At 45.4% G+C, this 25,737-nt stretch overlaps 1 protein-coding gene across 1 annotated transcript in view; it reads left to right on the forward strand.

Annotated features, from left to right (window-relative positions):
- Positions 1–10,953: 10,953 nt before the first annotated feature.
- GPR176 (G protein-coupled receptor 176) overlaps positions 10,954–25,737 on the forward strand; it is a 79,559-nt gene continuing 64,775 nt past the window's right edge. The window contains exon 1 of the mRNA XM_024195605.1: positions 10,954–11,182. Within this exon, the coding sequence (XP_024051373.1) occupies positions 10,954–11,182 (229 nt within the window). The remainder of the gene's footprint in view (positions 11,183–25,737) is intronic.

Here is a 25,737-nt window from a genome sequence, read left to right on the forward strand (position 1 = left end):
TTTTCCATTCCTCGGATCATCCTAGTAGCCCTTCTCTGTACCTGTTCCAGTTTGAATTCATCCTTCTTAAACATGGGAGGCCAGAACTGCACACAGTATTCCAGATGAGGTCTCACCAGTGCCTTGTATAATGGTAACACCTCCTTATCTGTACTGGAAATACCTCACCTGATGCATCCCAAGACCGCATTAGCTTTTTTCACGGCCATATCACATTGGCGGCTCATAGTCATCCTGTGATCAACCTACTCCAAGGTCCTTCTCCTCCTCTGTTACTTCCAACTGATGCGTCCCCAGTTTATAACAATAATTCTTGTTATTAATCCCTAAATGCATGACCTTGCACTTTTCACTATTAAATTTCATCTTATTACTATTACTCCAGATTACAAGGTCATCCAGATCTTCCTGTAGGATATCCCGGTCCTTCTCTGTATTGGCAATACCTCCCAGCTTTGTGTCATCTGCAAACTTTATTAGCACATTCCCACTTTTTGTGCCAAGGTCAGTAATAAAAAGATTAAATAAGATTGGTCCCAAAACCGATCCCTGAGGAACTCCACTAGTAACCTCCCTCCAGCCTGACAGTTCACCTTTCAGTATGACTCACTGTAGTCTCCCCTTTAGCCAGTTCCTTATCCACCTTTCAATTTTCATATTGATCCCCATCTTTTCCAATTTAGCTAATAATTCCCCATGTGGAACCGCATCAAATGCCTTACTGAAATCGAGGTAAATTAGATCCACTGCATTTCCTTTGTCTAAAAAAATCTGTTACCTTCTCAAAGAAGGAGATCAGGTTGGTTTGGCACGATCTACCTTTTGTAAAACTATATTGTATTTTGTCCCAATTACCATCAACCTCAATGTCCTTTGCTACTTTCTCCTTCAAAATTTTTTCCAAGACCTTGCATACTACAGATGTCAAACTAACAGGCCTGTAGTTGCTCGGATCACTTTTTTCTTAAAGATAGGAACTATGTTAGCGATTCTCCAGTCATATGGTACAACCCCTGAGTTTACAGATTCATTCAAAATTCTTGCTTAATGGGCTTGCAATTTCATGTGCCAGTTCCTTTAATATTCTTGGATGAAGATTATCTGGGCCCCCCGATTTAGTCCCATTAAGCTGTTTGAGTTTGGCTTCTACCTCGGATGTGGTAATATCTACCTCCATATCCTCATTCCCATTTGTCATCCTACCATTATCCCTAAGCTCCTCATTAAAGACTGAGGCAAAGTATTTGTTTAGATATTGGGCCATGCCTAGATTATCCTTAACCGCCACTCCATCCTCAGTGTTTAGCGGTCCCACTTCTTCTTTCTTTGTTTTCTTCTTATTTATATGGCTATAGAACCTTTCACTATTGGTTTTAATTCCCTTTGCAAGGTCCAACTGTACATGGCTTTTGGCCTTTCTCACTTTATCCCTACATCTGACCTCAATAAGGTAGCTTTCCTTGCTGATCACTCCCATCTTTCACTCCTTGTAGGCTTTCTGCTTTTTCTTAATCACCTCTCTGAGATGCTTGCTCATCCAGTTGGTCTACAACTCCTGCCTATGAATTTTTTCCCCTTTTTTGGGATGCAGGCTTCTGATAATTTCTGCAACTTTGACTTGAAGTAATTCCAGGCCTCCTCCACCTTTAGATCCCCAAGTTCTTCAGTCCAATCCACTTCCCTAATTTCCTTAATTTTTTAAAGTTAGTCCTTTTGAAATTAAAAACCCTAGTCACAGATCTATTTTTGTTTATCCTTCCATTTACTTTAAACTGAATTAGCTCATGATCGCTCGAACCAAGGTTGTCCCCTACAACCATTTCTTCTACGAGGTCCTCACTACTCACCAAAACCAAATCTAAAATGGCATCCCCTCTTGTTGGTTCAGCAACTACTTGGTGAAGGAATCCATCAGTTATCGCATCTAGGAAAATCTGAGCCCTATTATTATTACTGGCACTTGTCCTCCAGTCTATATCTGGGAAATTAAAGTCTCCCATGATCACACAATTCCTATTAGTATTTACTTCATTAAAAACATTAAAAAGGTCTCCATCCATATCCAAATCGGATCCCGGCAATCTGTAGCACACCCCAAGCACTATCTCAGGGGAAGCTCTAGTAGCTTTCTTCCCCAATGTGATTTTTGCCCAGACAGACTCTGTCTTATCCATTCCATCTCTTCTTATTTCTTTACAGTCTACCTCATCATTGCTATACAACCGTTGTCTTTATTTCTGTCTTTCCTAAACAGCACATACCCTTCAATACCTGTACTCCAGTCATGACTACTATTCCACCAGGTTTCTATTATCCCTATAATATCCGGTTTCACGTCGTGCACCAGTAACTCTAGTTTCTCCATTTTGTTACCTAGGCTCCTTGCATTGGTGTACAAACATCTTAATTTTTGCTGTTTAGCTTCGCTCACATTCTTTACCCGATTAGGCCCAGACATTCTACCATCAGTATCACCCATTAGAATGGTATCTACACTACCCTTCCTCCATATGTCCATTCTCCTACCCATGGCTGTGTCCTTTCTTACTTCGTTTTCTTCCCTCTCAATATTAAAATCTGGCATGGAGGTTACCTGGACATCTCCCAACCATCTCCCCCCAATTCCTAGTTTAAAGCTCTCTTAATCAGTTGTGCCAGCCTCCATCCTAGAAGTCTATTTCCCTCCCTACTCAGGTGAAGTCCATCCCGAGAGAACAGTCTTCTGTCCATGAATGATTCCCATTGGCCATACATCCCAAAGCCCTCCTTATAGGATTACTGCCTGAGCCATCTGTTGATTGTCATAATCTTGTCATACCTTTGTTGCCCTTCTCTAGGAACAAGCAGAATCCCACTGAAGATCACCTGAGCCTCGATTTCCTTAAGCGTCTTCCCCAGCCTGGCATAGTCTCCCTTGATAAGTTCCAGCGAGAATCTAGCCGTATCATTCGTTCCCACATGAAGGACAATCAGTGGATTCTTCCCCGCTCCCTTTAGAATCCTCTTCAGCCTCAGGTCCACATCCCGTATCTTAGCACCCGGCAGACAGCACACCCTTCTGTTCTCTGGATCAGCTCTGGTTACAGGCCTGTCTATTCTTCTCAGTAAGGAGTCTCCAATCACGTAGACCTGCCTTTTCGTGGTGACGGTGCGATTCTCCAGTCTATTCCGTGTTCCCTCTGGCTGCTAGTCCTCTCGATTCCTATTCACCCTTGCAATCCTCTGCAACCCATCCTGTATCCTCCTGGGGCTCATGTTTGGTGTTGATATCTCCATTGACTCTTCCCCTCTTCCTATAGGACTAGCTGCTCTTCTCTTCTTCCTTGCCCTCTCACCTTCAGCGACCACCTGCTGTGCCTCTTTTTCATTTTCCAACTCTGCAAACCTGTTCCTGAGCTCTATTTCTCCTTCACTAGCCTGTCTTTTCCTCTGCCTGGTTCTCTTAGTCACATGCTTCCACCGTCCACTTTCCTCGCCCAGCAGTCTCCCCTCAGAATTCTTTGGTCCTGCTTCCATCTGCAGGTCTGAGCTTTTCCATTCAGACTTCTCATGGACATTTTCTTAGGGAGCGGGCGGTGGTTCTTTCTCACTTTTTGGCCAGGGATAGTGGCAATGTGTCATTTTTCCCGGCAGAGCAGACAGTACTGTGGGGAACGCAGCTACTACCTGCCATATCTTGCTGCATAGGGTTGAGCTCTCGACCAATGGCTACCATGCCTGGCTCCTCGTACTTGCCAGCTAAGGGCCCAAGTTCGGGTTCTGGGGAGTATGGGGCAATCATAAAACCCTCGCGGTCCTTCCGCACCTTCAGCAGGTTTACGTGGTATACTTGGGTGTCCCATTGACAACCGGCTCTCGTAATCAATGGGCTCCACCTGCCGAACCACCTCGAATGGCCCCTGCCACTTGGCTGTAAGCAGAGTCAGGATGAGCTCTACTCTGACATCTGGTGGTGAATTATGGCAAGTGTGGAAAAGAACTCCAGGGGCTGATCTTGTTTGCATAGGCACACCCACCCGCCTGGCATGAGAACAGCAACTGATCGTGGTTACTTTGGATGGGGTGGGATCCCCAGTTTCTCTGTTATTGGGGCAGGAGGAATAAAGTGTTTTTACCCTGATTATGTGAATCAAGGACAATGAAACTGTTTTATGACAGAGTGTCTCACCATCACCTAAGTAGCACTCGCTAGACAAGGGACATGGGTTCCACAACCCAGTGAATTGAGAGAGGATGGGGACAGGTATTTGTACCTGATGGTATGGGCCCCCTTTGAGAGCTTGAAACACCAATTGCATCACCTCTCTCCACTGTTGAATGTCAGAGCTAACTTTGATTCCATTAGGAGTCTAGTTACAGGCTGCTGAGCTGAATTCACTTTGGACCAATGGTGCACCAGCACTGGGGCTCCCCTACTACGAGCTGAAATCACTAAGAGCTGAAATCACAAAGAGCTAAAGTTATTAAGAGCTGAGATCACTGAGTGCTGTGTTAAATAGTGGGGGAGCCTGAAGCTATATTGCTAAGCGACTGGCGGAACAGTTTGTGGGGACGGCTGGAGGAGCAGCGAGCGGCGCGGAGCCTTGTGGGGACGGTTGGAGCAGCCCAAGGAACGGCGAGCGGAGCAGTTTGCGGGGATGGCTGGAGCGGCTCACAGGTCGGTGAGCGGAGCGGAGCAGCTCGTAGAGCAGAGCAGTTTGTGGGACGGCAGGAAGTGGACTGGCTCGTGGTGAAGGCTGCTGCGGAACCCCACGGAGAGACAGCCGGCCGGCCTCGGATCACGTAAGGTGCTCCTTAACACCCTGTGTGCCCCCCTTTTACTCTGGGGCTGCACTGACCAGGGACAGAGACTTTGGGTGATTTTTGGGTTGCTGGATTCAAGAACCAAAGGGAAAGGACACAGCCCAATTTGCTGGGGTGGGTCTTTTGCTCATGGTTTGTGTTATGAATCCTGTTTGTGGTGTTTTTCCAATTTAATGCTGATGTCGTTTACCTCATGTTATTAAACATTTTCTGCTACACTCAGACTCTGTGCTTGCGAGAGGGGAAGTATTGCCTCTTAGAGGTGCCCAGGGGGTGGTATGTAATTGTCCCAGGTCACTGGGTGGGGGCTCGAGCCCGTTTTGCATTGCATTATTGAAACGGAACCCCTAGATACAGAACCTGGCCCTTGTTGCTGCCAACTTAGATGGGCAGAAGGGTTACATGGCTAATAATTTAGACTCGGAGGAGGACAGTAACAGAACTCGGTCTCCCGGTTCGAAGTTCCTCATTTTCATCCCTCGATTGTACTGGATCTCCTGGTTGCATTGTGCTTGTAACAGGTTCTCCCTGTCTCGGGTGCCCAGTTCCCGAAGCTGTTCCCTGAAATGGAGAATATACTGGACCGAACTTTTGACCCGGATCTCTTGCTCCTGCAGATGTCTTTCAAGAGGTCCAAAATCCCCCGGGGTTGTCTCCCATAGAGGAGCTCAAATGAGGAGAACCTGGTGGAAGCTTGTGGCACCTCGCGTACGGCAAAGAGGAGTGCTGGCAGATACTTGTCCCACTGGCGGGGGTCGTCCCCCATGAATTTCTGCAGCATCGCCTTCAGGGTCCCATTAAAGCATTCTACCAATCCATCCGTCTGGGGATGGTAGACAGAGGTCTTAAGGGCCCAGATGTTCAGTAGTCTGCAGAACTCTGCCATCAGCTTGGAGGTTACATTAGTCCCCTGGTCTGTCAATATCTCTTGTGGTAGCCCCACCTGGGAAAATACCTGTAATAGCTCATTGGCGATAACGGGGCCGTAGTTGTTCGTAAGGGTACTGCCTCAGGATACCTAGTCGCATAGTCTACTACGACCAGGATGTATCTATGTCCTGAGCTACTTCTCCAGGGGCCCCACCAGGTCGAGACCAATCCATTCAAAAGGAGTGCCAATCACTGGTAAAGGCACCAAAGGGGCCCTGGGTACCCCCTTTGGGCTGGCCTTCTGGCACTCTGGGCAAGAGGTACAGTAATCCTGGACCTCTTGGTATATGCCTGGTCAGAAAAACCATTGGGCTATTCTTTTCTCGCCCCAAAAGACCCGCCCAGGGGACCGCGTGGGCTAGGTGGAGCAGCCCTCTTCAGAACCTTCGGGGGACCAACAATTGGTACACCTTGGCTCGGGTCTCTGGCTCCTGGGCCACTTGATAAAGTAAGTCTTTGTGGATCTCAAAATGGGGGCCTTGGGGCCGATATTGCCGAGGATGGACCTCTCCGTCCTGGCTGACCGCTTGTTCCCAGGCTCAACTAAGGCTGGAGTCCCCTCTCTGTTCCTCCAAAAAATCTCCATCAACATCCAGCCACCTCGTTTCTTCCCGTCAGTCGAGGCCTGGCTCTCCTTGGTTACTTCGGGCCCTCTCAATGTCCCCTCCAAGGGGTCGTGTGGCCCGGGTTGGCCCAACAAACCCTGTCTCCCATAGCGGGCTCTCTTCCTCTTCTCAGGCTGTCAACTCCACTCCCATATAAGACTGGCAAAACCCGGCCAGTCGCAGCCCAACACCATGGGGTACGCTAATCTAGGAGCCACTCCCACGAAGCAATGCGACTCCTGTTGGGCGACCTCCAGTTGCACCCAGACGGTGGGGTAAGACTTCATGTCTCCATGTATACATTGTAACTGTATCGGGGCCCCGGTGGGAAGGGAGTCCTCTACCAGTCCCGTGTGAATGACTGTTTGGCTGCACCCAGAGTCCACCAGTGCTAAGGTTGGGGTTCCCTCCACTTGCACCGGGATCACCATCTTCATCGGCAGGTCCTTCCAGGCTCGTTGGTCCGCCGTCAGGACTTGTCCATAATTATAGTCCATGTAGGGGCACTCTCTCCTGAAGTGCCCCCTTTGTCCACACTGGTAGCATCTATCGCAATTCCCCTCCGTGGGTAGGGTGCCTTGCGGTAGGCTTAACTCCCCAGATGGATACTCTTGGTCCCGGGACAGGTGCGCCCCCGAGGGGCCCCGGGCCTTGGGGTTTGTTGGCAACCCCGACTGTCAGGCGGGCAAACGGGGGACCTCCTTCGCCGATCATATGCACCATCCCTTCTGGAGGTCGGTCTCCCCCTCCTGAAGTCCTTGTCTTAAGACCCGCTCGCTCTTCCGGCTCCGCCGCCATGTAGTCTTTGGCGAGGGACGTAGCCTCTGTGAGGGTCTTCGGCCAGTGTCGCTGCACCCACTCCTTCCCCCCGATGGGCAGGATCCGGAGGAACTGCTCCAACGCCACAGCCTCAGCTACCCGGCAACTAGTATGGCAATCCGGCTCTAGCCACCTCCAACAGAGGTCTCGGACCTTCTGGGCTACTGCCCGTGGCCGGACTCCTGGCGGATATTTCTCTCAACGCAGCCTCTGCCGGTACGTCTCCGGACTGATGCCCATCTGGTCTAGGATGGCGGCCTTAACCTTCTCATATTGCAGCGCCTCCTGTGGGTCAAGATTGCGGTAAGCGGCCTGCGTGGGGCCCGTTAAATACGGGGCGAGAATAGTGGCCCAATGTTCGAGGGGCAACTGAGTGGCTGTAGCTACCCATTCAAAAGTTACTAGGAAGGCCTCAGGGTCGTCCTCATCTTCGTCAGCCGCACCGGTATTCCCCCGCAGCCCACCCCTGGCCCTCCTCCGGCTGGGTTGGGGGGAGGACTGGCTGCCATCTTCAACAAGGTCGCCACCTGTTGAAAGAGTCGATCTTGACTTACTTGCTGCTGGGCGGCTAACTCGCGAACCAGCTGTTGCTGGGATTCTTGTTGCTTTGCCACCTGCAGTTGCTGCTGTGCAGCCAGTTGCTGTAACAGCTGCGTCTGCTGTTGTTGCTGTTGTATAGCCTGTTTTCCAGCAGCCATTTTAGGAGCTTGTACATGTGGGTCCTTCTAGCAGGCCCTGGTCGATGCCCACATTCTCCACCACTTGTGGAGGGTTTTGTACCTCGTCAACCCCTTCGATTCAAGGGAGGGCGAGGTTAACCCCGCCTCCTTGCATCTACGTCAGTTCTACTACCTTCCCCAGTAGTCAGGGCTGTATGGCCCAATGGCTGGAGTTCCTCTAAATCTTCTTCCCCTGGTGGGATAGCAGGGCCTAGTGGCCGGAGTCCATATAGTGCGCTCCTAAAGCAGCGTGGCCCAATGGCCGCAGTCTCTCTAAACTCTCTTCCCCTCATAGGATAGTGCGGCCCAGCGGCCGGAGTTCATCTATCTCCTTGAGGTAAAAGAGGGGTCGGTAAACTATGTCATCACCAAAAGGGGGGGAGGAATTAGAGACCCCCGGTAGGGGAGCCTGGGCCCACCCACCTTTACTGGGCTCCAACCCAGGGTCCTATCAGTGACGACGTGATCCGCCACAGGTCAGCAGGGAATCCTACCACAACACGCTGCCCTCAGAGTGGTGGGAGATACCACTCCCTTCCCTGGGTCACTTCCTACCCGTTCTCCAAACGTAGCAGTCCCTGTGGCATCAGGGTCTCCAGGTTCTTCAGCACCCAGTGCTCCCTGGGGTTCCAACAGCTGCCGGCCTCCGGTCCCAGTCCCTGGCTCCTCAGCTCTCTCCGGTAAAGGTCGCAACTGCTCCTGGGCTAGAGCCTCTGCTGGGTGTCCTCCTTCCTCAGCAACCAGCCCTGACTGAGCAGCTCTGCAGGCTTTTATACTTTACTCCTGGTTCGAGCATGCCCAGCAAAGCCTCAGGGGCGTGGCTTCTTCTGCCAGCAGGGAAGGGTTAACCCTCTCAGTCCCAGTGCGGGGCCAGTCCACCCCGTCACACATCCATACAAGTGGGCTGAAATAAGGTTGTTGGGTAACTAACTCTGGCATTTACTAACTTTTGAGTGCTTAACTCTGTAACCTTAATATTCTTCTAACATAATTTATCCGTGTGTGACTTTAGAAATACAGTGTGATTATGTAATTAAAGACTATTATAATGCATAATCGCCAGAGATAAAGTTTAGGTTAAGATTAAAGAATAAGCAGACTTTGTTTATTTTGTATCATATTTTTAAAAATCTGGTGTTATGAGAAGGCTAGAATAAAGAGAGTTGCATTTTTCTTTGAAGGAGTTAAAGTTCATCATCATCCCCATTCTTTCAGGGATGGAGTTCCTGATTTGCTGACCAATTACTGTGAAAGTTATCTTTCCTACACACGAGTTCACTTTTGAGGTTGACAGTTTAAATTTTCCAGTGGAACATAGCTGTCATAGGAAATCATGATCACAGAGGCTGAGATGGTCCCTGTGCAACCTGCTGTCTGTTGGCTATGTTCCCTATTCACAACAGGGACACGTAGGTGTAATAACTCAATTCACCAATCTTTACAACAAGAAATAATTGATTGCCAGTAGCTGAGAAACCCTTTACCTGCCCACATTAATGTAACATATTTAAAAATGTAACTATATATCTGAATAAGTTAACATTTGTAAATTTACTGGGAACCTTAAAGTATATATATTTCAAAAAGATATTACTCAGATTGATTTTAATATGCTAGGAAGCAAAAATTTCACCCAATCTAAGAGACAAATTTGCAAAATTACTTTATCCCAACTGCCTATAATTTGCACGCACCGTTATTTGTGCAATGAAACAACAGAATTTGCATGTCCAAACACCTAAATCAGCCAGTTAAAAGCTACCTACTCTGCATGAACAGATGATATGTTCATGCAGCTTCAGAGAGGTTTTTGGAAATTTGACCCTAGACATTGCAGGACTGGTTTGCACGAATATAAATTTGGAAACTCCTAATTTTGAACAAAATAAAAATTACCAGCAGAAGCTGACAATAAAATACTTCCCCCCTCCCTCCTAATATTAGAATTGTTTTAGATATTGGCAGAAACTTTCCCCCTTCAGAAAATAAACTTCTGATTTTCCTCTGTCTTTCTCAGGCACGTTGAGCTGACAGCTCCACAAGCAAGATGGCTGCCATCAAAAACCAAAGCCTTCAGCTGAGGGTCATGTGATCTAATCTCTCTTCTTTAGGATCTCTATGAACACAGCAGCAAGCAGTCTAGCAGCCAGTGCTGCAAGCAGACTTGCTGAAAGCTCTGAAGACTTGAAGGTTTTCTGCAATCTGTGGAGCGTTAAGAATACAGATAGATGAAATGCATGTTGATTCTATTGCTTGGATGCTCCGTCATGTATTACAATTTTTAAAGAGAATTGTGCTTGATCTGGGGGTACACTCACAGAAGGTCACATAGGATTATGGTGGTTTTTTTTGGTTCATTGAAGACTGGAGTGGTATCTGTTTTAGGATTTAAAAATTATATTTCATGGGAACCAGCTGGTGTTTTGTGGAAGCCATTGAGCATTCATTTACTTTCCTCTGAATGGAATTTAAGTGTCTTCTTACTATCAAGTGAGCAAGAACATATATGCAAAATTAATTCATTTTTCACAGTAAAAAAAGTGGATATAGTGCGTTAGGACAGTTGTAGGGGACTTGGCACTGAAAAAGAGATGCTTTTCCTCCCTTTTTTTGAAAAGGCTAAGCAAAGACTGAGAACAGGGGGAAATAACATAGTTGATTTTTCTGTAAGTTTTCCAATCCTATTTTAATGTACAATACGTTGTTTTTATTATGATCTGCTGGGAGGGTGATGTATGGTGTGGACTGGATTTTTCTCATTCATGTTAGTTGCGGTAAAACATGCTGAGGAAACACTGTGACATGGAGAAACAAGAAATATGGGAAAAGTAATAGCAGGGCAGAGTCATGTTTTTCCCCCTTCTTTCCTTTCCTGAGTATAATGATTCATGAGGTAGAGACATGACAAGTCAAACCTGCTTTCCAGGACACAAATTCAGTGAAGACTTTGCTGGGTACAATCAACTTGGCTTTATTCACAAAAGCAGTTCTTTTGCCTGTACGCTCTGTTCAGTGGAAAGCATTGGTTCAATCATGTGTGATTATTAGGTAGGGAGAAGGAAGAAAGAACACTCACCATGGGGTACAATGGAAGCTGGATTTCAAGAAATGAAAGTGACCATGCCCTCTATCAGGATGTCACCAGAGCTTTAGAAATTAGGAATGTGTCTAATACACAAATTGTGTGGAACAATAGAAGCTACAATGGGATCGGACCCTTGGAAAATGGGGAGTACAGTGAGGAGCAAACCTACAGACATTTCACTACCACTGTGCAAATTGTCATCTTTATAGGCTCTCTACTGGGTAAGTAAGCATTGTTGCAGTTTTTCTGTTATGTGGGTTTACTGGTGGCTGCAGTCTGTGACCCACACCCAAACAATAATTACTGTGGTCACAAATTACTACTACACAGGCAACTCTTGATTGTCATTTTAGGTTTTTGCTGTCTCCTCAAGTGGAATTAATAAAGTGTGCCTTCGAGTTTTCTGTAGGTTTCTGATGCTCTCTGTAATATAGATTACAGCTATCAAAAATTAGTCAATTGAAATTGCCTTGATATGCATATGTATTATTTAGTAAACTTTCCCTTGGGAATTCAAATAAATGAAAGGATAATGCATTGAGGGTGCTCTTATTTTCAAAGGTAATGGGATATACAGTAATTATAATAGAAATTAATTTAAAATGTTTTGGATAAATGATACTGAATTTTTATATTTGAGACTATCAATTTTACATTGGTCTCCTGCAGATTTCAACTGAATCCTTTGTAAATGTTTGTGCTGTAAGTTATCCATGTGATATTGTACTTATTTGCTATGTAATAGCTAACAAATTAAAATAATTAAGATCATATACAGTTTAGATACATGGTAGTAACTGCTAATATATTATTACATAACTTTACCCATTTGTATATATTTGCTTTCTAAGGATTTGTAATGTGGCATTTTGTTATCAATTACATTTTCTTTTCTTTCAAGAGACAAGCCAAGACAGGCATTAGAAACAGTTTTGTCTGTCATATCTGTAGGTGATCTTGATTTATACAGTTTGGGAGCTCAATACATTAGATTTTAATAAAATGCCACTAATAGGTAAGTCATGCAAAGCCAATTATTTTAATAAGATGAGACTTTTCACATAGGAGCTGATCCTGAGAGCTACTGAGCACCTGTGGCTTTGACTGAGTTCTAAGGGACTTGCGGATGGTCCCCACCTCTCAGGATGAGGCTACAGTCTTTTGGACACAACTGACTGAACATTTTCAGTGGTGCTAGGATATATTTTGGTGGTGGTGATAATTTTAAAAATTAACTTCTCCCTGGTAACAATTCATATTTCTTTAGTCTACCTTAAATGATTATACTGAATAGTTTCCTTTCTGAATACAGAATAAGAAAAGTCTTGTGATAAAGACATTGGACTGGGACTCATATTCAAGTTCAATTTCTAGCTCTGCCACAGCCTTGCTGTGTGACACTGAGTAAGTCACTTACTCTTTGGGCCTTAGTTTCCCCATCTATAAAATGGAGATAATTCTTTTCTATTCACACTGTAAGCTCTTTGTGGTATGGAATCCCTTACTAGGAGTTTGTACAGTTCCTAGCACAGTGGATCCACCGATTCTGTCAAAGTCTCTAGGTCAGTGGTTCCCAAACTGGGGTTCGCAAAATGTTACAGGAGGTTCTCGGGAGGAAAAAATTCCCTAATGGCAGACAGAGCTGTCCCTAGGGACCCTGGACAGCAGGGGGCCAGCAGCCTGGAGCCCCTGGACTTCCAAGAGCTAAGCAGATCAAAGAAAGCATATCTATCACACTGAGGAGGTTTAAACTTCAAGACTCCTTATAAGAAATGGAAAGGGAGGTGGATATTTTTTGCTGTTTTTAAAATTAAATAGGCAGCTAGTATTTAAAATTATTATGAAGAACAAGTTTAAGCTTTGTTGTAATGTGCCTTGTTTGCCTGGACTGCTCAAGACCTGAATGCTTGTGTAGGAGGAACAATTTGAGTTGGCTTCTTAAATATCTTCATGCTGTTTCACATCTGATACTCCTTGATGAAACATAGGAGCCTTGTCTTATAACAGACTTATTCAAAGTGATACAAGCTACTAAAGTGAGATCTTGGAAGAGTGTTGCCATTTTCATAATGTAATAAAAATATTGTAATGATAAATAATAATAAATAGCATGTAATAAGCATGTCATAAAAACAAATTTTATATTTCCAAGATCACTGCTTTTATAATTTATACTCAGGTAAAGGAGAAAATCCCTGGAAACATTCATTTTTAGGAGGGGGTTTGCAAGACTTGACATTTTAGTGAAAGGGATTCACAGGTTGTTAAAGTTTGGGAACCACTGCTCTAGGTGCTGTTGTAATACAAGTAATGATATGTATACTCAGTTAAGTCCCAGTCCTAATATTGGCATTCATGAATCAGACTCCAAAAAAAAAATCAGGCTTAAAAATTAGATTTTTAAATACAGTTCATTTGCCTTCTGTTTCTTGAGGCTTTAGAATAGCATGGGGTTATCTATTCAGATTTTTCTCTACAGGCATGAGAGCTAAAAACTTATTTTCATGCAATTGGTGTCTTCCCAGGAATTGGGCTTTAAGGAAAAATACTAAATTTCACAAGACTTGTAATAAAATCATGAGAGTTGGCAACATTGCAATCTGATTCACCCAGCAAGACCCCCAGTGAAGTAACTGAGGCTTTGGCATAGGTGCAAGGGTGCATCTGCAGATTAGATTGCAGTCTGGGGCCTTTGTCAGCTTCCTTTGTCTGTGCAGGTCTTTCAAACAACAAAAAAGGAGGGGAAGACATTTTTTTAAATAGGAAAATGTGATTTGAAAATCAACACAAATGGTCTGGGGGCTTGGAGCAGATGTAGTATCTAAAACTATTTCTACCTGTATATGTCTCTGCTGCACTGAATCACTAACTCTTTTAAGTACTTATGACTTCCTATTATCATAATATCTGAGTACCTCCCTCTATTGAATGTACTTATCCTCACAACACCCCTGTGTGGTAGGGAAGTTAGACTATTTCCATTTTACAGATAGGAGACTGAGTCACAAAGAGCTGAGAGACAAAGGGACTAGTCCAAGGTCACACAGGAAGTCTGTAATACAGAGCAGGTAATTGAACCCCACTCCCTTGAGTTCCAGGCTAGTGCCCTAATCACTGAATCATCCTTCCTGTCTGACAGAACAGCTGTGTACAGATATTGCAGATAGCACTGTGTTGAATGTAATTTCAGGATGTAGAGGGTTTGTCATTTGTTTCAGGTCACTTGAATGGAAGCTGATCCTACAAACATGTAAGCATGTTGTTAACTTCCCATGGTAAAGTTATGCAAATGCTTAAATATTTGCTGGATTACGTGTCTATTGTGTGGAATTACTTTGTAATCTTTAAGATTAAACCCTGTGAAACTGTAGCTGTAATATAAACCTAGGGACCAGATCCACAAATCAATACTGACGTGAGCACCCTCATTACCTTAAATACCCATATGTAGATTGAGCCCTACAAGAAAATTTAACAGTAACAGGTCTTTTTAAAGAAAGATGTATAATGTTTTTTTCTTTTTTCTTTAATACCTGTGACTTGTGGGAAGACTTGTAACAGTAGGTGGTGTATTTATGTTAGTTTTTCCTTTAATATGTGAAGAGGTTGTTAGTGTGAATGGTTTTGGTATTTGACTTCAGTTTTCTACACAAAGTAAACAAACAGCTCCAGTAATTTTTTCTTTATGGATAATGTTAAAAATACATTAACAGTACATTCGCAGATGATATATTTTATAATTTAATTGATAATATTAGATTAGCAGATGTTAGTTTGCTTTAAAGGGGAATGGATCCCAGCTGTCACTAGCCTACCAAGGCCTGAATATGGACAGTGACCTTTAAATATGTGACAGAGGGTTTAACTGGTAGACACAAACCAAAAATATCAGAAGGGCATGCAATGATGTGGGGCTCATTATTATTTTTTTAAATGTGTAAATATTTTGAATAACCTTCATTTTCTACTTCAGCATTTCTGACATCAGTAATAAAGAATCAGAGAATGCCAGGTTTTGACTGGACAAACATGAACTTTGGTCTAAAAATCCTTTTTATAATCTAGTGCAGTTAGATGAGATAATTATGTTAATGTAGCGGCCAAACTTGTGCTACAGTTTTACACACACACAAAAATTATGAAGTTTTGGGTCTTGCTCTACAGGCCTTTCTCTGGGGCAAAGCAAACCCACCACTCTTCCTTCTCCACTGCCAGTGTGGAAGGCTGTGACTTAAGTGTAACAGGTAGATGGATCACTGTGGCCAGGTCCTTGACTGGAAGGAAGGGGTGAAGTTTCCTAGCAAGCTGGATGTGAAAGGAGGCATTTTTAGATACTCATGCTACCTAGTTACCCAACCTTAGTCAAACAGAACCCCGAGACGTTACACCGCTTTGATAAAAGGAGGCTGTATACCTTCAATGGAAGGGGCAGACAACATCTTGGGTAGCTCTTCAAAGAATTTCTCTTTTTCAACCAGCATTACTTGCCTGGGTACAGCTTCAGCTCATCATCCAAGAGCTGATTTCTTGTAGGAATTCCAACATTTTAGTAGTGATGGTAGTTGCATCATTTCAGAATACATCAGCATACTATTGACAGCTGAGCCTGTAGTATCTTGCTGCCTTTGCCAGTGGTCTCATGTGGATACTGTAGAGAAGAAGGGGTAGCATGTGGGACCCTGCAGGTGAAGGCCTTTGGAGAGAAGGAGCAGTTATTCATCACCGCTCTCAGCTCTACTACAGAGGAACAATTGTAGCTTGTAGTGCTGGGACATCTTCTCACGTGAAATCAATACTTTTTGGTCCACTGTGTCAATAACTGCATAAAATTCCAGCAGTATGATCATGGAGATCTTATGGCTCTGGACACAGGCCAGAAGGTTGTCTTTTAGTGCTACTAGAACTGTCTCAGTAGCTGTGCCCTTGTTGAGGCATCCAAGATATAGGCTGATGTCCTATATTGTTGGTGCTTGATGGCTACTTCTTTCTCAGTTATTTTACCCAGGAATAGGAGCTTTGAGATAAGATGGTAGTTAGATAGGTCTTCAAGGTTGGGTGATGAATTCTTGAAAATTGGGCAACTATGGCAGTTTTCAAGGAGTTTGGTAGATAGCCAGTTCCTCCATCAGAGCTGCATATCTCCATTAGTTACTCCTGAGGGCATTCTGTGCCAAAAAAATAAAAAATCGGCACTCAATATTTTAAAATTCTGCAAATTTTATTTGTCAAACAAATGTGGAAGTTCCAGCATGGTACTGGGGAGTACAGGCCACTGGCTGCACAGAGGTGGGAGATCACTCTGCAGCTCCCCGCGAGGACATGGACTCAGTAGTAAGGTTGCACCCAATCGTGACACAGCGCAAGGGTTGGGCCTGCACCAGAAACATCCGAGGGCCCTGTCCCTCCGTGCCAGGTGCACAAGGTGTGAGCAGGCAGGTTCAGCCTGGCAGGATCCAAGTGTGGAGGGGTGTAGTGTGGGGGGATCCAGGGGTGGGTTGAGAGGGTTCTGTGTGGGGCAATCTGGGTGCAGATGGCTCAGTGTGGGATCTGGGTGTGTGTTGGGGGATCTGGATGCACAGGGGCTTGTGTGTGTGTGTGGGGGGGTCTGGGTGCAACAGTAATGGGACTCTGCAAGGGGTCCAGGTAAAGGTGAAGGGAAGTGATTATTCCTCTCTATTCAGCACTGGTGAGGCCACATCTGAAGTATTGCGTCCAGTTTTGGGCCCCCCACTACAGAAAGGATGTGGACAAATTGGAGCGAGTGCAGTGGAGGGCAATGAAAATGATCAGAGGGCTGGGGCACATGACTTATGAGGAGAGGCTGAGGGAACTGGAGTTATTTAGTCTGCAGAAGAGAAGAGTGTGTGTGTTTGGGGGGGGATTTGATAGCAGCCTTCAACTACCTGGGGGAGGGGGTCCCAAAGAGGATGGAGCTCGGCTGTTCTCAGTGGTGGAAGATGACAGAACAAGGAGCAATGGTCTCAAGTTGCAGTGGAGGAGGTCTAGGTTGGATATTAGAAAACATTATTTCACTAGGAGGGTGGTGAAGCACTGGAATGAGTTACCTAGGGAGGTGGTGGAATCTCCATCCTTAGAGGTTTTTAAGGCCCGGCTTGACAAAGCCCTGGCTGGGATGATTTAGTTGGTGTTGGTCCTGCTTTGAGCAGGGGGTTGGGCTAGATGACCTCCTGAGGTCTCTTCCAACCCTAATCTTCTATGATTGATAAGGTGGTTGGGATTCATGGGTGTGGGGTCTGGGTGTGGGGGGAATAGAACTCAGCCGGGGGGTCTGGATGTGGGGGAGTCCAGATGCTGGGGGAGTGGGACTCAGTGGGGGTGGGGATCCAGGTGCAGCTGGTTGGGGCTTGGTGGGGTGGGGATCTGGGTGTGGGTGGCTCATCAGGGTGGTCCAGGTGCAGGGGGAGTGGGGCCCAGCAGGGGGGTTCTGGGAGTGTGTGGGGGGTGAGGCTCAGCGGGAGGGGCTGGCTATGATGGGATCTGGATGGATTGGGTGGATGGGGGAGCAGCTCCCCATACAGTGATCCTTCCCCCTGCAGCTGAGGAGCAATGGTTGTAGGAAGCAGGGCAGGGGAGTTTGCAGAGCTTCCTGGAGCCTGGGGAGAAATCTGGGGTGGGGGTCTGACCCAGCCCCAGATGCCGTGCAGAGGAAGAGGCAGTCCCATCCTGCCCAGCCGGGACTAGCAGCTGAGCCGGGTGTAGGGTAGGAGCCACCAGATGGGTCTTTCTCAGTCCCACCTCCTGCCCCACAGTGATTTACCTGTCCTGGGCACTCAAAACATACAGCTAGATAGGGTCATATGGCTGCTGTTGTGGCTTCCCTTTCCTTCTTCATCAGAAAGTCATTTTTCTGCAGGGAAGCAAAGAAATCTGTGGAGGAAATGAATTCTGTGCATGTGCAGTGGCACAGAATTACCCCAGGAGTAATTAGTAATGGGCATACTTGTTCTTGACTGGCTTTCCCCAGAGGGGAAATGGATTTTCCAGGGAGGGGAATGGATCCATTTCACAGGTTGTGGATCAAATATTTTTTCAGAGCTTCTTGAACTTTGGCATATGTGATGGGGCCAAACTCTCTCAAGGGTGATGTGGATAATGTGATCTAGTGAGGGGTAGAATTTTCTTTCAGTTAGTTCCATACATATTCAGTTCCTTATCAGTGAAGCATGCTGACAATCTTCACATTTGTTAGCCCAGACATCAGAATCAAGACTATGCTATCTGAGTTGATAAGCCAATTTATTAGGTGAAATAGCTCTGCTGGCCATGATTCTGCTGCATTGATTGTGGTGGAGAGAAGGCTTGTTTAACTGCATTGGTATAATCATGTAAGAGTTGTTTGTGCTACTGACAGATGGATTCAGATTTATTTATTTATTTGCACCACTGTTCTAACTTTCTACCTGTGCATTTCATCTACTGTAGTTCATCTCTGAACCATGGTGATCTTTGTCATTGTGGGGGGAGTGAGCAGTTTGGGGCCAAGGCCACACTGACCGTGGATATTAGATGACTGTAGTGTTATACTGACTCATTGGCCCTGTCTTTGTGTGGCTTATTCTCAGAGTGAGTTTGAAACCTAGTGAGTTCAGGAGCCTGCACTGGCACACCAGCTTTAGTTGGCCCTAGTGAGAAGGAGGGAACGGATTCAAATGGATAGCACTCTTTGAGACACAGACCTCACAGTAGACGCCTTTTATCCCCCTTTGGTTCAGCTGCTTCCAACAGGCTGGCTCCTACATACTCCAGTTCATAGCCTCCTCCTCACTGAGCTGCAGTTGGCTCAACCTTCAGATGGTGACCATGGGTGTGTCCTGCCACATAGTTTGGCCATACTGAAAGCTTCCTATATAGATTCAGAATGGCTACTGAACACATATTGTGACTACACACCCCAGATTCTGGATGGTTCTAGCTCCTCCATCAGAGTCACTCCACCTGGCCCCAGCAAGTGTGTAGTCATATAGTTTCTCCCCCCCCCCCCAAAAAAAACCCCAAGAAACTGTATAGCTTTGCCACTGTTTCTTCCCTTGTTTGCAGTCATTAAGGACATTACATAAAATCTTATTTTGCTGTGTTACAAATTAAATTATGTAAGATAAACAGTTACATTTGTAAGCTTTTCTCTGAAAATTCTGGGAGAGGTAACAGATTCCCTAGTAAGGCCAGCCTTACAGTTTAAGAAATTCTGCAGTATATGTCTGTTTGCTTTGATGAGATACAGTTTGAGATCAACTACCTAGTGTGTACTACTCATCTCTATGAACAGCAGAACTTTTATCTCAGATCTGGTGCTTTTTTTTCTGCTGATAGGTTGTAGGTATCATTTATCTAGCATACCATCAGTTAACTCATGCCTTGTTTACCCACAAACTTGGATCAGTTTAATTAAACTAATTTAAGTAAACCATTGTAAAAAGTTGTTTGGACCTTCTTATTTCAATTGGAGAAGCTGGGTTCAGTTTACAAGTTTAAACTTACCTTTTGCACTGGCTTAAAATCACCTTAAGATGACAACTGCAACTTTGTGTAGATAAACCCCTAGTAGTAATTCATTGTTCCCTTCCATATGCAAATCACACCCATCCTGTTCTGAATGGAAAATAGCATCACTGGACCCTGCAAAGGGTGCTCTGTGGTTTTATAGATCAAGCCAATGGGTGGTGGTCTGGGGAGAGGAGTGGACAGACAGTGGATGAGTCTGTGAGGATGTTGTGCCCTTCTACCAGCCTTGCAAAGATTCATCACAGAGAATGATACATCCTATCTGAGGATCCTCTTTTGAGAGGGAGAGGAGTCATATAAGTAGCTGGAGATGGGAGAGGCTGGTGTTAGTCACAGAACCAGCACAGAGATACAAGGCCATCTTATGGATGGCTCAAGCCTCCTACTAATCCCCTGGGATTCATTAGCATCGCAGGGGTTCACAGGGTTGTGGGCAGGTTCCATAGCCTGGCTGCAAAGAGGCAGATCCTACCAGCCTGATGGAACGATCTGGGAGAAATCTCTGAACTCTGTGGCTATTCCCTCCTCTTTAACCCTCTCCTCCAGATTTTCCTGCTGGAGGGGAGGACTGGGTTTCCTTTTTCACCACAGCTCTTCTCAGCTTGGAACATTTGACACAGATTTGGTCTATAAAAAAGTTCAGGATGATGGTTGGCAGATTTTATCTAAAAAATTTGTGTGTATTTAATTTGCTTATTCAAAACTGAGCATAATTGGACATTATAAAGCCGATTTATAATGATTTTTGATTTTTTCCCTCTTAACTTGTTCATGAAGCTGCAGTTTTAAAATATACATCAATGATTTTTTTTTCTTTTTGGAAGGGCAGGGGATTCCGGAAATTTTATTTATATGGTGTGGAGAATGAGGGAGTTATGTATATTCTTTTTTTTATAAATATCATGTGCACCTCAATTTACCTGTGTAATATTATCCCTCATGGCTGCATTGAGTTAAATCAAAGGAAGCTGTGTGTGTGTGTGGGGGAGACGGACCAACAGGAAACCAAACAATGGCAAACATAAGAGACATTATTAAGGGCACAAGAGCAAACTATCCCACTGTGTACGAAAGATAGGAAGTATGGGAAAAGACCTCACTGGCTTAACCAGGAGCTCTGCAATGCTCTGAAACTCATAAGAGACCTACAAAAAGTGGAGACTAGGTCAAATTACAAAGGATGCATATAAACAAATAACACAAGAATGTAGGGACAAAATTAGAAAGGCCAAGGCACAAAACTAGATTAAACTAGAGAAAACATTCTATAAATACATTAGAAGCAAGAGGAAGACTAAGGACAGGGTAGGCTTGTTACTCAATGGGGGAGGGGAACAACAGTAGAAAATGTGGAAATGGCAGAAATGCTAATGACTTTGTTTAAATTTTCACCAAAAAAGTTAGTAGTGATTGGATATCTAACTTAGTGAATGCCAGTGAAAATGAGGTAGGAGCAGAGGCTAAAATAGGGAAAGAACAAATTTAAAAATTACTTAGACAAGTTAGATGTCTTCAAGTCACCAGGGCCTGATGAAATGCATCGCTAGAATACTCAAGGAGCTGACTGAGGAGATATCTGAGCCATTAGTGATTATCTTCGAAAAGTCATGGAAAATGGGAAAGATTCTAGAGGACTGGAAAAGGGCAAATATAATGCTCATCTATAAAAAGGGAAATAAGGACAACACAGGGAATTATAGACCAATCAGCTTAATTTCAGTACCCGGAAAGATAATAGAGCAAATAATTAAGCAATCAGTTTGCAAACACCTAGAAGATAATAAGGTGATAAGTAACAGAATGGATTTGTGAAAACCAAATCGTATCAAACCAACCTAATAGCTTTATTTGACAGGGTAACAAGCTTGTGGATAGGGGAAAACAATAGATGTGGTATATCTTGACTTTAGTAAGGCTTTTGATACTGGTTTCATGACCTTCTCATAAACAAACTAGGGAAATGCAACCTAGATGGAGCTGCTATAAGGTGGGTGCATAACTGGTTGAAAAACTGTTCCAGACAGTAGTTATCAGTAGTTCACAGTCAAGCTGGAAGGGCATATTAGAGTGACCAGATGTCCCAATTCTTATAGGGACAGTCCCGCTATTTGGGGCTTTTTTCTTATATAGGCCCCAATTACCCCCCACCCCCTTTGCCACTCTTTCTTCTGCTCTACTCTGCACTGATTAGGCCTCAACTGGAGTACTGTGTCCAGTTCTGGGCACCACATTACAGGAAAGATGTGGACAAATTGGAGAAAGTCCAGAGAAGAGCAACAAAAATGATTAAGGGTCTAGAAAACATGACCTATGAGGGAAGATTGAAAATGTTGGGGTTCTTTTGGCTGGAGAAGAGAAGACTGAGAGGGGACATAACAGTTTTCAAGTACATAAAAGGGTGTTACAAGGAGGAGGGAGAAAAAATGTTCTCCTTAACCTCTGAGGATAGGACAAGAAGCAATGGGCTTCAATTGCAGCAAGAGTGGTTTAGGTTGGACATTAGGAAAAACTTGCTAACTGTCAGGGTCATAGGCACTGACTCCGTGGGTGCTCCTGGGCTGGAGCACCCATGAGGAAAAACAAATTAATGGGTGCATAGCACCCACTGGCAGCTAGTTACCCCCTCCCTCCCAGTGTCTACCACCTGCTGCAATCAGCTCTTTCGCGGTGTGCAGGAAGCTCTGGGGGGAAGGAGCAGGGGTGGGGCACGCTCAGGGTATGGGGCAGAACTGGGTGGTAAGAGGTGGGAAGGGCGGGGGTGGGGACGTTGGGGTGGGGGCAGAGCAAAGGCGGGAAGAAGTGGGATGGGGGGGGGGGCGGGGGGGGGGGGGGGGGGGTGGAGGGGAAGGGGTTGGGTGGAGAGGAAGCTGGCGCCTATGGTCAGGGTGGTTAAGCACTGGAATAAATTGCCTGGGGAGGTTATAGAAACTCCATCATTGGAGATTTTTAAGAGCAAGTTAGACAAACACCTTCAAGGATGGTCTAGATAACACTTGTCCTGCCATGAGTGCAGGGGACTGGACTAGATGACCTCTTGAGGTCCCTTCCAGTCCTACAATTCTATGATTCTACAAGGTACCATCCAGAGAAAACCAGGGTCCTTGGAGAAGCTATTAATTGGGGAATATCCCCAGTCTGACTCGAACTAGGCTGGCAAGGTTTACTGTTCCTAGGCCAAACCTAGGATCAAAGATGTTGCTAAAACTTTAAAGATGCTGGCCTAGGGAACAGGGCCGGCTCCAGGCACCAGCGAATGAAGCAGGTGCTTGGGGCGGCCAGTGGGAAGGGGCGGCACGTCCGGGTCTTCTGCAGCAATTTGGCGGCAGGTCCCTCAGTCCCTCTCGGAGCGAAGGACTCGCCACCGAATTGCCGCTGAGGAATGAAGCGGCCCGGTTGAGCTGCAGCCGAAGTGCCGCTGATCGTGGCTTTTTTTTTTTTTTTTTTTTTTTTCTTCCTTCGCTGCTTGGGGCTGCAAAAAAGCTTGAGCCGGCCCTGCTAGGGAAGAAGCAGGGGTCAAGTGGGCTGTCAGCAGCTCCCTAAGGAGAGATGGAGACAGACACACCAAGAAGGAGATGCAGAAAGTAGGGTTTCTCTCCCAACCCAGAGATGGAGGTAACCGGGCTGAATGGAACTCACTAAGCTTGCAAGGAAAGAGTAAGGTTGTTGTTTAGCATAAGTAGTTAGCACATATTGTAAGGGACCATTCAAGGTAGAGTGGCCCATTAACATCTCTGCAGTCTTAGAACAAAAAGAGGGGGGTAATGGGTTACAGGTTGTTGTTGTAATAAACCATAAATCTAGTGTCTCTCTTCAGGCCATGATTTTTAGTCTAGCAGAATAATGAATTTAAGCTCCCAGGTTCATCTTTTGAAGGTGTTGTGCAGGTTTCCTTTGAGGATGAGGACTGACAGGTATATAGAGTGACTGCTTTGTGAAAAGTGTTCACCTACCAATGATAGGGCGTTCATTTGAGAGCACAGTGATTGTCTGGGTTAACCTACATAGTTGTTAGTGGGGCATTTAGTGCACAGAATGAGGTATTCCACATGTTGTGATAGGCATGTGTAGGATCCATGGATCTTGAAAGGTGAATTGTGGGGGACGTTGTTGATCGTTGTAGCAGTGGAGATATGTCTGCAGCTTTTGCATCTGTTGTTCTGGCAGTCTGGTGCTGCTTTGAGTTGGTGTGTCCTGATATGTGGGGAGTTTGCTTCTGATGATGAGCTTGGAGAGGCAGGGGGGAGGGGTTGTCTGAAGGCCAGAAGTGGGGGTTCAGGAAATATTTCTTTCAAGATGGGGGTCCCCATCAAATATGGATTGTAGTTGTTTGTTGATACCCTGTATGGGTTCCAGTGTGGGGTGGTTAGTAACAACTAGGGGTCTGCAGTCGGAGGTGATTTTATTTCTGTATTGAAGCAGGTTATTTTGGGGTATTTGGATGGCCCATTCCAATATGCGATTTACTTCTCTAATGGAGTGTCTTTGTTTGGTGAAGGTGGTTTTAAGTGTGTTAAGGTGTATATCCTGGACTTTCTCCTCAGAGCATATTATATGGTACCTGAATGCCTGGATGTTGATAATAGATTTCTTGGTATATTTGGGGTAGTTACTGGATCTGTGAAGGGAGGAGTGGCGATATTCTGGGTTTCTTGCATATGGTTGTCTGTAGGATTCTATTGTTGAAGCTGACTGTGATGTCCAGGAAGTTGATGCTAGTGGGGAGTGTTCCAGAAAGAGTTTAATGAACAGGTGGTGTTGTTGACGTTGTTGCCGAAATCTATGAGGGAGTTTAAACCATCTGTCAGAACCAGCTTTAATTAGCTTGCCGCACACAGGTCCTGTGAGGAAAAGGGCTTATAGGTGCCAAACAGTGTTGGGCCTGTCACGTTAATACAGTTGGTAAATGGGGACTGCAGTCCAGAGATCTAGTCTGAGTGGTAGGACTAGAGGTGTGGAAGTAATGAAATCTGTCCCCAAAGGGGTGCTCTCAAGAAGGACTAAAAGGGGTCTAAGGCATGGCTCGCCTGTAATCATGACACCTGGCTAGCTCCTGAAGAGGGAGATTGAGGTCTACTAAGGGTAATACAGAGATTATGACAATTAAATATTAACTAAACTTTCAGGCACTAGACTAACAATGCGGAAAGTACCTAAAAAGGGCAAGTGTACCAAAATAATCTAAATAATGCATTTTTTTCCTTTTATTATACCCTATATTTATTTCATATATCTTCCTTAAAATCCTTAGTTTTGCACACAGAACATAAGAACCTGAGAATTGCCATAGTGGGTCAGACCAATGGTCCATCTAGCCTAGAATTCTGTCTTCCAGTACTGGCCAGTGCCTGATGCTTCAGAGGGAATGAACAGAACAAGGCAATTATCGAGTGATTCATCCCCGATGATCCAGTCCCAGCTTCTGGTAGTCAGAAGTTTAGGGACACCCAGAGCATGGGGTTGCATCCCTGACCATGCTGGCTAATAGCCATTGATAGATCTATTCTCCGTGAACTTATCTAATTCTTTTTTGAACCCAGTTATACTTTTGGCCTTCACAACATTCCCTGGCAATGAGTTCCACAGGTTGACTGTGTAGCATGTGAAGAAGTTTGTTTGTTTTATTTTAAACCTGCTGCCTATTAATTTCATTTGGTGACCCCTGGTTCTTATGTTATGTGAAGGGGTAAACAACACTTCCTTATTCACTTTCCCCACACCAGTCATGATTTTATAGACCTCTTTCATATCCCCCCTTAGTCGTCTCTTTTCTAAGTTGAATAGTCCCAGTTTTCAGAGGCGCCGACTCCATGGGTGCTCCAAGGGTGGAGCACCCCGGGCTGGAGCACCCATGGAAAAAAATCAGTGGGTGCTTAGCACCCACCGTCAGCCAAGCTCTCTGCCCACTGGTGGTCCCTGCCGACCAACTCCTCCCCCTCCCTCCCAGTGCTTCCTGCACACCACGGAACAACTGTTCCAAGCAGCGTGCAGGAGGCGCTGGGAGAAGTGGGGATGGGGTATGCTCAGGTGTGGGGGCAGAAAGAGGTGGGGAAGAGGTAGGGTGGGGAAGGAGTGGGGTCAGGAAGAGGGGGGCAGTGGTGGGGCCTTGGGGGAAGAGGTGGGGTGGGGTTCGGGGGTGGAGTAGAAATGGGATGAGGCAGGACAGGGTGTGGGCTTGGGGGAAGAGGTGGAGTGGGGATGGGTTTGGGGGTGGAGCAGAGGTGGGACGAGGCGGGACAGGGTGTGGGCTTGGGGG

This window comes from Terrapene carolina, unplaced genomic scaffold, assembly GCF_002925995.2.
Source record: "Terrapene carolina triunguis isolate 2854851 unplaced genomic scaffold, T_m_triunguis-2.0 Scaffold96, whole genome shotgun sequence".
Taxonomy (NCBI): domain Eukaryota; kingdom Metazoa; phylum Chordata; order Testudines; family Emydidae; genus Terrapene; species Terrapene triunguis.